The 10,734-nt window shown below is 38.2% G+C and overlaps 3 protein-coding genes across 3 annotated transcripts; 2 read left to right on the top strand and 1 right to left on the bottom strand.

Annotated features, from left to right (window-relative positions):
• The first annotated feature begins 1,047 nt into the window (after positions 1–1,047).
• On the top strand, positions 1,048–4,771 carry LOC140773455 (uncharacterized). The gene is made up of 8 exons (XM_073116018.1): positions 1,048–1,305; positions 1,948–2,083; positions 2,249–2,318; positions 2,438–2,531; positions 2,808–3,021; positions 3,163–3,304; positions 3,532–3,702; positions 4,367–4,771. Exons 1-8 carry the CDS (start codon positions 1,056–1,058, stop codon positions 4,556–4,558), a joined length of 1,269 nt encoding a protein of 422 aa, XP_072972119.1. The 5' UTR covers positions 1,048–1,055; the 3' UTR covers positions 4,559–4,771.
• A 475-nt stretch (positions 4,772–5,246) lies between these two features.
• On the top strand, positions 5,247–6,824 carry LOC140773457 (4,5-DOPA dioxygenase extradiol). Its single transcript, XM_073116020.1, has 3 exons — positions 5,247–5,634; positions 5,900–6,270; positions 6,357–6,824. The coding sequence occupies exons 1-3, from the start codon at positions 5,407–5,409 to the stop codon at positions 6,544–6,546; spliced, it is 789 nt and encodes a 262-aa protein (XP_072972121.1). The 5' UTR covers positions 5,247–5,406; the 3' UTR covers positions 6,547–6,824.
• A 150-nt stretch (positions 6,825–6,974) lies between these two features.
• On the bottom strand, positions 6,975–10,266 carry LOC140773456 (adenylate kinase, chloroplastic-like). Its single transcript, XM_073116019.1, has 7 exons — positions 10,054–10,266; positions 9,663–9,764; positions 9,435–9,563; positions 9,215–9,349; positions 8,526–8,672; positions 8,021–8,095; positions 6,975–7,354 (listed from the first exon to the last, which is right to left on the bottom strand). The coding sequence occupies exons 1-7, from the start codon at positions 10,255–10,257 to the stop codon at positions 7,238–7,240; spliced, it is 909 nt and encodes a 302-aa protein (XP_072972120.1). The 5' UTR covers positions 10,258–10,266; the 3' UTR covers positions 6,975–7,237.
• Between the last annotated feature and the right edge of the window lie 468 nt (positions 10,267–10,734).

Genomic DNA, 10,734 nt, shown 5'->3' with positions numbered 1-10,734 from the left:
TTAGGTAATTTCATGGTTGTATTTACCTATTTTTCTTTTTTCTGACAGAACTTATAATGAATTTAGTGACATAATTAGGTAATTTATAGGGGTGTATTTATCTAAATATTTTTATAGTACTAATTACTGAGGTCATGAGATCAAACCTCGGTGTTGACTATAGAAAAATAAAAGAAAAAAGAAAATTTATTTGTTTGCAAGCCGTGGTTTGGATAATATTTAGCTGACAGTGCAATGACTCACTATCTTTAAGGAGGATTATTGAGAATTAAAATTTTATAAAATCTTAACTCATGTAAGCACCCGACTCGAACCCGAGTCATCCAAAACCACCACGTTCGTCCACGAGGGTCTTGGCTATGGACTATGGTCTATGGTGTATTAATAAAGTTATAAATCTTAGTCTGAAGTAAGCAGTGAGCTTTTAGCCGTTACATCATCTATGACCTCACGAAAGAATCTCTATCATCTTATTTTTTCACAAGGGACTACACTATTACAATTAATTTTAAGTTTTATAGGTATAATTTATAGCTTTATTTTAGAAGGGAAAAGAAAGAGTCGAAGATAAGATAATCTCAGTTAAACTAATCTTGTTAGAATTCAAACTCCGGAAGGCTCTGAATTATCCTATTAACGACTTTAATATGTTGGGATAAATTGAGATTATTTGGAGTCTTTTAAATCCCAACTGCCCTAATATTAACATAGGGATTAAAAGATATTTTCTTGGCTTCCGATTCTTATCTTTTTCAACAAAAGAAACCTTTAAAATCGTGCTAAACCCCCTTAATTATGAGTTTAAACTTTATCCGGTCCTAATTAATCTCTTTTTTGACAGAGAAGATGTCCTAATTAATCTCCGGCTGAGCCGAAATTTCTTCGTTGTGCAGTCTGAGAGAGGATCCTTTACGTGCCAAGTTGCTGGAAATTTCTTCATCCAGCCTAATCCAAAGCACCACAGAGTACACGTTGCTTGGACTCTGGACCCCACCATCATTTAGTATATATATATATATACAATACTTATAATCCTCTCTGTCTCACTCTCTCTCATGGCGTTCTCCTCCGTCGCCCGCTCTCTCCTCCGTCGTGTCTCGGAGCTCCGCCACCCCTCCCATCTCCGGCGATCTCTCTGCACCACTGCGACGGCGTCTGATTCTGTCTCTGCCGCCGGGTACCACGTCGCCGGCGGCCCCTCGTCCATGCGTGGGATCGTGTTCTGGGAGCCCGGCCGCCCCCTCTCCATCGAGGAATTCCAGATGCCCCGGCCTAAGGCAGGCGAGCTCCTCATCAAGACCAAAGGTCCCACTTTTTTTTCACTCTAGTCGATCTGTTCACATGGGTTTTAATCGTTGATCGCACCAATGGTCTCGCCTTTTCGGTTACTTTTGATCTCGGAGCTATTGAATTTGATAAAGATTGGTTCTTTCTTTTCCGTCTCGGATTAAAGGTGTTATTTTTTGTCATTCATTGGAAATAGTTGATTGGAGAGATTGGAGAGATTGTAGATGGAATTACTGTACAGGAAAGATCTTTTTTCTTTTTCTTTTTCGTTTTTTTTTAATTAAAATTTTAATGCATAAGATCAGTGCCTACAGCTTGAATAAAGTGAGTCACTTGGAAACTGATGCTTGGGTTTAGGAGAACGAGAGCTGTAATAATAGTTATCTCTGTACTAATGGTAGTCCAATTGTTACATGCTTTATGCCTTTATCCCTTGCGTTAGCCTATTTTTCGGATTGTTGCAAGGCTTCTTTCACTAGATTGGGATATTAGGCTTAAATATACAAGGAAAAGGAGATAAGAGAAAAAAAGTGAAACCATGGTTAATTGTTTGTGCTTATTATATTATTTTGGAATCATTTTGATAAATCTAAAAAAAAATTCATGCTTGTCATAATGGACTTCTGATGCGGGTATTACATCTTTAATTCACATATGCAGCCTGTGGAGTTTGTCATTCTGATCTTCATGTCTTGAAAGGTGAACTTCCATTCGCAAGTCCTTGTGTAGTGGGTCATGAAATAACTGGAGAGGTTGTTGATTATGGTATGCACACTGATAGTGGGATAAAAAACAGGTACATGTTCATAGAGCAACACTTTATGAGACAAAGGAATTCCTTTCATTTATTTCCTGACATTTTTATTCTTAGTTCTTGTTTATTTTTTGGCTATTTTAAAATCTTTTTCTGTTAACCCGTTTTAGCTTAAATAAAATCTCACATCTCTTTATAAACTTTCAGGTTTCCTGTTGGAAGTCACGTTGTTGGGGCATTTATAATGCCTTGTGGTAATTGCTTTTATTGTATTAAGGTAGTTTTTGAGCCTAGTACACTGATCTAATGCCCTTGTATATATATATTTTTCCTTCTCTGCTCGTTTTATTCCAAGAAAGTATTTTTATCATCATTTTGTTCTGGATCTAATAATAGGGTCAAGAAGATCTATGTGAGGCTTTTTTTGCATATAATCGTGCAAAAGGAACTCTCTATGATGGCGAAACTAGACTATTCCTACGTAGCAACGGTACTCATTATTTCCCACTTCTGTCATATCACTGTCATTCTCTTATAACTAACGATAGTTTTCTCCTTCATTCTCTCCATGTAAAGTATATAGGCAGATCAAATTTGGCTCCTTCATTATTTAACTGCATCGATGATACTAATTTGCTAATTTTTATTGCATAGGAATATGATTGAATTTCCATACCTGCAGCATAGATGATAGATCTGGTTTATGTGGTTAAGCAGTTGTCTAATTCCAGCTTAATCTTAATTTCTCAGTGCTTGCATTTTCCAGGAAAGCCAGTCTACATGTACAGCATGGGTGGACTTGCTGAATACTGTGTGGTGCCTGCCAATGCCCTTGCAGTTCTTCCTAGTTCACTACCTTATACAGAGTCAGCAGTTCTAGGATGTGCAGTGTTCACTGCATATGGTGCCATGAGGCACGCAGCTGAAATGCGTGCAGGAGATTCAGTTGCTGTAATTGGTGTTGGCGGTGTTGGATCAAGGTGACCAAATCATCTACTAAAGCACCAATTCTTTGTAATGTTCTCATTAGATATATGCTGCACATACATAGATCACATTTATCTCCGGTGGTGGTTTGGAAATAATCGCTGCATCTTTTTGATTAATAACTTTTACTGCAGCTGTCTGCAGATTGCGAGAGCCTTTGGGGCTTCTGAAATCATTGCAGTGGATGTTCTAGATGAGAAACTCGACAATGCTAGAAAGCTTGGTGCAACTCACACCATAAATGCGCTAAAAGAAGATGCTGTTGAAAGGATCAAGGCAGGTGTTAGAATATTAATTAGTTTGGTAGATGACAATAAGAAATATTTTGATGTGATCTTTTATTTTGGCTAACCGAAGATAATACTTAATTGCATTTGATTCATTTTTTGTGCACAATCAGTATTATTAATAGTAAGAATTAATGGAGAAATCTTTTGGTAGTGGTTGTTCTGACAGCTTCGCACATGTCTCATATTTCTTCTGTTCTTTTATCTTCTTTACAGGAAATTACAGATGGGAGGGGAGTAGATGTTGCAGTAGAAGCTTTAGGGAAACCATTAACATTCATGCAATGCACAAAAAGTGTACGAGATGGTGGCAAAGCTGTTATGATTGGACTTGCTTCTACTAATGTGATGGGGGAGGTGGATATTACTCGTCTTGTTCGTAGACAGGTACACTGACTAGTTGCTGTAAATCTGTAATCAAACTTTACACTCCAATTAATTCATTCTATCGCTGCTAGTTTATGTCAATTCATATACTAGTCTTTTAGGTTCATTGGATAACCTGCACCCTCGTTCTTGCTTGATTTGCCGTTGTCCTGACTTAGGCACAAAATCCAAGTGTTAATATCCAGCAGATCTTAGTTGTTTAGTCTTGGATTGGACCTTCTCTATCTGTTATCTTAATGGTAGTCTCATTTTAGTGAATTATCTATTTGACCCTTTTTGGTAATCCAGTGTGCTGTGGTCATCTTCAGTGTTGATGTCATTCAAGCTGGCAAATTTCAAACAAATGTTGTGAACTTGATGTTCTGGTTTAGTAAATTATAGTTTTAAATCTTTATGTTGTGATGCTCTGGAATATAATGCAATAGCTGGAAAAGTATGGTGTCATTAAAACCGATAATATTTACCACTTTCCTACAGCCTTTTTACATTACCTATATGAAGATTGTCCATATTACATCCTATTCTTCCTATCAACATTAAAGTGACTATCATAACTGGTATTGTCCGTTACAATTATTAAGGTTCTTATTTGCATTACCATGATTTTTTTTCAAATCTTTGTGAATTCTCATGCGATTTGTTGCTGATATATTCCCTCAAACAGGTAAAGATAATCGGTTCATATGGAGCCAGAGCCAGACAAGATCTTCCCCAGGTTGTTAAGCTTGCACAGACTGGAATCTTCAATCTTCAGAATACAGTCTCAAGAAAATGCAAATTTGAGGAGGCAAACAGCGCATATGAGGACCTCGATCATGGAAAAATCGTCGGTCGAGCCGTCGTCGAGATTATGTAGTGCAAGAAGTTCATCCAGCAGAAATGTGGGATGGGAGATCAAGCCAACACCCCCATTGCCATCTTTTGCACTTCTTAAATCTGACCAGATATCCATGTTGGCCTCTTCTATAGTGTCATTTGTACACTAAGTTAATAAATTATTTGTGGTTTAACTTCTAATAGCATGTATTTGGCACATGATGCTTGAAAAGATTCCTAATGAGTTTGTCAACTTGATCTAGATTGCCCAAAAATTATTTGCAACAAAGCTTCAAACCATTGTTTATGTGGGTAAAAATTTGAATCAACCGAAGTTATTTCTTCAACAGAGTTTTATTCTTCACTAGAGATGGACTCTGTGGTTCAACTTCTAGAAGATGATGCTGCTCTCAAGTCTCAACCAAATCTGTGAGGTGACCCAAATCGTTTAAGAATGGTATCTATTAGAGCAAATCTTTTTCTACAACGCCGTGTATGCTAGGCTTCATCTTCTTCCCCAACCATTCCCAATCTAAAATTAGGAAGTCAATGTACCAGATTCGCAGGCTTATTGTTTGACCCTTGATCTAGTCGTCTCTCAGCTTTATCTTCTTCATTGAAATACATGAAAGATTATATATATACATACATACATAGTTAAAACGAAAAGGCAAAGGAAAAGGAAACCACTAGAAGGAAATTTCCCCGTTTTATAGGCATTGACGTCAACCTGTCGCCAATTTGGGAGAGGGATCGATGGCATGTCGTCATTGCTGACCTTATGATACCTAACATTCGTCTATATCGGAAAGAGTTGGTTCAGACAAATCATCGAACAAAAAACTTCCTATCATTTCTCTCCACCGAATCGAGATCTAAGCTGTGATCATGGACACCTTCTTCGTCTCCCATGGCTCCCCAATGCTCTCCATCGACGAAAGCATCCCGGCGAGGCACTTCCTGCAGTCATGGAGATCCGAGGTGATGCAGGCCAACCCGAGAGCCATTCTTGTCGTCTCCGGCCATTGGGAAACCGACGTGCCCACCGTGAACGTAACCAGTGGCGCCAACGATACCATCTACGATTTCTACGGCTTCCCCAGGTCCATGTACAAGGTGATTTTTAAATTGCTCCTCGAGACCCAGTTCCCCTTTTCCTGTCCTTTCTGCCGTTGTTGAATTCGTCAAAATTGGATCTTTTTGGCTTGTGGGAATCTTCGGATACTTGCTTGGTAGCGTAAAAAATTGTATACTTTTTTCCTTCCGTTTGGGATTGAGAAATCTGAGAACTTTCTGTTGTTCATATATATATATATATATATATATATATAGTTCATAAGTTCCAAGCAACTTTGATAACTCGATCAATGTTCTCATGCAGCTGAAGTACCCTGCACCAGGTGCACCTGATTTGGCGAAGAGGGTGAAAGATCTCGTGGAACAAGCCGGCTTTGGCCCCGTAAAGGCCGACAAGAGCCGGGGGCTCGACCACGGCGCATGGGTGCCTCTCATGCTCATGTACCCTGAGGCAAACATACCAGTATGTCAACTCTCCATCCAGACCCACAAGGGTGCTGCATACCATTACAACATGGGGAAGGCATTGGCTCCCCTAAGGGAGGAAGGAGTTCTTATAATTGGATCAGGGAGTGCCACACACAATCTGAGAAGCATTGGCCCAGATAGTGGACCTATCTCCAAGTGGGCACTGGAATTTGATACATGGCTCAAGGAGTCTCTCCTCAATGGAAGGTATGCATTGCAAAGACATTGGTAGATGATCTTCTTCCTTTTCTCTTTAGTTAGTATTGATTTTTTGTTGTTGAACTTTGTGACAGACATGATGATCTGAACAACTATGAGAAGGCACCTTCTGGTAAGATGGCACACCCATGGCCAGACCATTTTTTCCCTCTGCATGTAGCTCTTGGCGCTGCAGGCGAGAAGGCTAAAGCAGAACAAATTCATGATAGCTGGACAAACTGCACTATATCATATGCCTCCTACAGATTTACAACTTCAGATTGATTATAGATCAAGTATATATATATATATATATATATACATATATACATTTACAATAAAATCACTCTCATTGTGTTACATGTCATTTATCTATAGTTGGATGCTTGGGATCTCTCTAGTGTGGACATATGTAGCAATCATTTGATTTACAACTTCAGAAAACACTACAGAAACAGAGCTACAAGGATGAGAATGTGGAGGTTAAAAGACACAAATCACTGGAGAGAATAATACTCGTGTAACAAAGTAATGCAGAAGCATATGCATTTAGGATTTCATTACTTTTATATGACTGAATCACAAGTCCTGAACATGCTTGTTTTCTGCCTAGGATTGCTAATTTTAGTAGATCTGAGCAACTCATAAAATGCCCCAAGGCCATAGAACATAGTCGCACACCACCTCCTGCCTGTATCACTCATTATTATAGATTGAGAGAATGAACCATCTTATCTTTCTTATAATCAAATATAAGAAACCCATAATACATTGGCATCATTGAACAGAGGGTTTCTGAACTTAAATTTTCCTAGTGAACATGCATGAGCTTTTCACTGATACAGCCTTTGGGGAGCTCCTGATCACTAATCATGTGAAGGGGCCTTTATAGCATGTACGAAACGGATGAAATACTACCTAATCCCTAGTTCAAATATCTGTTGTCTCCGTCCTGTCTAAAATTGCAGCTAGCAATCTACTGAGCCATACCAGCAGCACTGGATGAATCAATTTCTGTTGCCTTGTCGATGACTGAAGATAATGCCTTGTCTATCTGAGCGAACACATCTTCCTTGGGGGCATTACCATTGACCTGAAATTAATAATGAACAAGCCCAGGAACCTCAATAAGACAAAAGAAAAGACAACAGAACATATGGATTATGGAGAGAATTCCAAAGAAGTTTGATTATGTATGGCAAGCAAGTATTGAGTGCAATTTTACATGAGTTGCAGGAAGTCAATTTACTCGTACAACTGACAAAACTAATTTACCAGGTAACCATTTGAGAGAATGTGCAATGATATTCTTAACCAATGAGCAGCAACTAGCTAGTGCAATGTTCAACTCTCTAGATAAATATTACTATCATATCACTCTGCAACCATATAAATGGTACACACGAATAGTTTCAACATCACAAATTTCCAAGTTATACATAAGGCAAACAGCAAGGTCACCAAAGTACTCATATTTTGAAGTGGTGCATTAAGTCAGCTATTTGTAAGGTACTCCATTAATATTGCTTGCCACACAAACTGAAAAATAACTTGCACAATCTTTTTAACTGATCCAAAAATAGATATAACGGGAGCAGAGAAAGAGTACCTCAATGGGAAGAAGATAAAAAAGAAAAGATGAGAGCTAGTAACTTTATATATCTATATCTATCTATATATATATATATATATATATATATATAGAGAGAGAGAGAGAGAGAGAGAGAGAGAGAGAGAGAGAGAGAGAGAGTTCATGTACCTTGAATGTAACAGCTTCATATATTGAAAGTACGGACTCAACATTTTGATAATGTGTCTGCAACCGTAACTTTACCTTCGAAATAAATATAAATATAACATAGAGGACATGCGTTAGACATGGCTCTCAATTTTGTATTTCATCTTTGCATCTAGTAACATAGAAGGTAACTAACTGATGATGGGAAAGCTTAAATTTATGGAAAGAAATTTTATAATCACCATTACATGTCAAGATGCCTACTAGATAGGAATTCTTCGCAATATAGTTTCTGACTTCAGAGACATGACTAGTTCTTCTGCATTAACTAGAAATCTCTTTTGCTACAGCCTACAAGATCACTCACATACCCAATTCATCTCAACTGCTCAACTATCACCTATCTTCAGGTTGCCGTTACCCTTGGCAGCCAATAACAAAAATTCCTTGAGTAAAACTTAGAGATGATGGAATATGCTTGAATAATTCAGACTAGAATTTAATCAGTTAGCTAGCATAGAAATACCTTTTCTTCTGTATCATCAAAACGTTGTGTAAGCCTTGTAGCAACTTCTTCATTCTCAGGAGGAGAGTACTTTAAATGGTATATTCTTCCAGTAACAGGATCAAGCCTTCTTCCTACCACTCGTTCAACAAGGATTTCATCAGAAACCTGCAGCATGAATTCAATGATAAAGTTTCAGAATTAAGGTTGAGAATTTGTCACAATCTGGATTTAACTGCCAAAATAAAACATCTTGAAGCATAAAACGGTGCTACAGTAGTAGCAGAAAAAAGAAAAGAAAAGAAAAGAAAATTTCTCTATAACAAACAAAGATCAATTTGAAAACCTTGAGCTAGAAAGATGTAAATAGAAGATGACAAACTAGACAATTTATCTTGAAGACTCACGCAAAGCTCTTTCCCTGCTATAACAATCACCAGTGCAGATCTGACTTACTAGAGTATAATTTAAAGAACCAGGACTCAAAGCATTTCAAAGCTTTGTTGGATTTTATGTTTCTCTAAAGCAACATTCAAACCTGTAACCTAGTGATTCTTGATGTAATTGATATGAGCACACTTTGAGGAATAAGCATGTTAGAGAAAAGTAAACTTCTACTATTTTGTGATTCAAGAACAAATCTTCATGCATGAAGTATGACGCGAGTTCTATGCCATGGTAATTTTGCAAAAGATCAAATATACACTTACATCTAAAACAATGAAAATATCAGGTTGGATACTGAGATTCTCAAGAGCCATTGCCTGAGATAAGCTTCTAGGATATCCATCCAAAAGCCAACCATGTTTTTCAGCATCTGGTTGCAAAAGACGTTCTTTCACCATCTGATAATAATGCAAGTTGAACGGACTCATAGAAGTAAGAAGAAGTAGGAAATAAGGTAAATGGCAATAGATGGTGTTTATATACCGTTACAACAATTTCATTCGGGACTAGCATTCCTTTCTCCATAAATTCTTTAGCTTGTCTCCCATTTTCGGTGCCAGCTGCAATTTCTTCTCTTAGCAAATCTCCAGCAGAAATATGCACCAGTCCATACTGCATATATTAGTACTACCCTGTTTGAATCTGTCTCTCTTTCTAAGCATAGACATAAAAATAGATCCGAACTAAGAGAGAAAAGTATCTTGAACATACTTTCTCCTTGATAAGCTCACATTGTGTTCCTTTTCCAGATGCAGGAGCCCCCGATATCATAACCTTCAGACTCTTTGGATTCACCAACGCAACAACTTGTAACTGAGATAACACCAAATAGCCACTACATAGTGAGAAAAGACCAACACAGCGAGAAGTCAAAAAGGAATATGGAAGTATCAAAAATCCGAACTTTGCATCCGAAATAACTACACCTACTAGGGAAAAAGAGAATAAATGATCCAATTTTCGATAGAATCACACCTATCTGACGGAAACTAAGTAACAATCTCCAAATTTCCAATTTTTAGCAAGACCCATATATTAATTTCCAGCAAAATACAATCCCGTTTGCAAAAAGCGAAGATTGAAAAGATACGACGACACGAACCGTAGCTGTTGGCGAGGTGGACGACGGCTTCCATCTCAACTCCGAGTTGCCGCGACGGTGTCCGTTTGCGAGTCGAAGAGAAGTCTTGGAAGCCGAGTGAGGCGTGTAACGAGCGGCTCGAGGCTTATGGTTCGACGGAAAGAGCGATGGAGAAGGCAGCAAAGCTACAGCTAAAGAAGAGGAGAAGATGTTCAAAGAAGCCATGCTCTCTCTCTCTCTTCTCAACCACCTATGCGACACGAATTAAAGAACACTCGGTTCGACTGCTCATTCGGGTAGGATCCGAGGATACTCGGATCCGGTCGTAGGTCGGGCTCAACCCGATATCGGCCTAATACATTGGACCTTAGCTCGGCCTGGTCCAACCCAACCTAATGATATGTCTTTCTTCTCTATCGAGAATTCTCACGTAAAATTAGGAAATAATAAAAGTCGCAGATTTAATCAATAATAATAATAAAAAAAGATTCTTATATACTTTATTGCATAAACTTCAATAATTACACCTCGTCAAAGCTCCTAATCTCTCACACACTTCACCTTTTACTTGATGCATTAACTATGAACTTCAGTTAATAGAACACTAACTGACTGTCAAGAGTAGTTGAGATGTATAAAATTCCCACTTGTTTGAAGTGATCGTTTGCTACTTGCAAGGATTCCACTATGAAAGTCAACCCG

Source organism: Typha angustifolia, chromosome 13, assembly GCF_048772165.1.
Source record: "Typha angustifolia cultivar Huaian chromosome 13, ASM4877216v1, whole genome shotgun sequence".
Lineage (NCBI taxonomy): Eukaryota > Viridiplantae > Streptophyta > Magnoliopsida > Poales > Typhaceae > Typha > Typha angustifolia.
The sequence above is the reverse complement of the archived record's forward strand: the minus strand, read 5'-3'. Positions and strand labels throughout refer to the sequence as shown.

Bases quoted from the DNA above. Each gene is read 5' to 3' on its own strand.
- LOC140773455 (XM_073116018.1), top strand. From the start codon at position 1,056: ATGGCGTTCTCCTCCGTCGCCCGCTCTCTCCTCCGTCGTGTCTCGGAG. The intron at 1,306-1,947 runs GTCCCACTTTTT...TCACATATGCAG, and splicing joins GCTCCTCATCAAGACCAAAG to CCTGTGGAGTTTGTCATTCT. The intron at 2,319-2,437 runs GTAGTTTTTGAG...ATCTAATAATAG, and splicing joins ATTGCTTTTATTGTATTAAG to GGTCAAGAAGATCTATGTGA.
- LOC140773457 (XM_073116020.1), top strand. From the start codon at position 5,407: ATGGACACCTTCTTCGTCTCCCATGGCTCCCCAATGCTCTCCATCGAC. The intron at 5,635-5,899 runs GTGATTTTTAAA...GTTCTCATGCAG, and splicing joins TCCCCAGGTCCATGTACAAG to CTGAAGTACCCTGCACCAGG. The intron at 6,271-6,356 runs GTATGCATTGCA...ACTTTGTGACAG, and splicing joins GAGTCTCTCCTCAATGGAAG to ACATGATGATCTGAACAACT.
- LOC140773456 (XM_073116019.1), bottom strand. From the start codon at position 10,257: ATGGCTTCTTTGAACATCTTCTCCTCTTCTTTAGCTGTAGCTTTGCTG. The intron at 9,765-10,053 runs GTTCGTGTCGTC...GTGTTATCTCAG, and splicing joins CCACCTCGCCAACAGCTACG to TTACAAGTTGTTGCGTTGGT. The intron at 7,355-8,020 runs GTACATGAACTC...TATTAATTTCAG, and splicing joins ATGAAGCTGTTACATTCAAG to GTCAATGGTAATGCCCCCAA.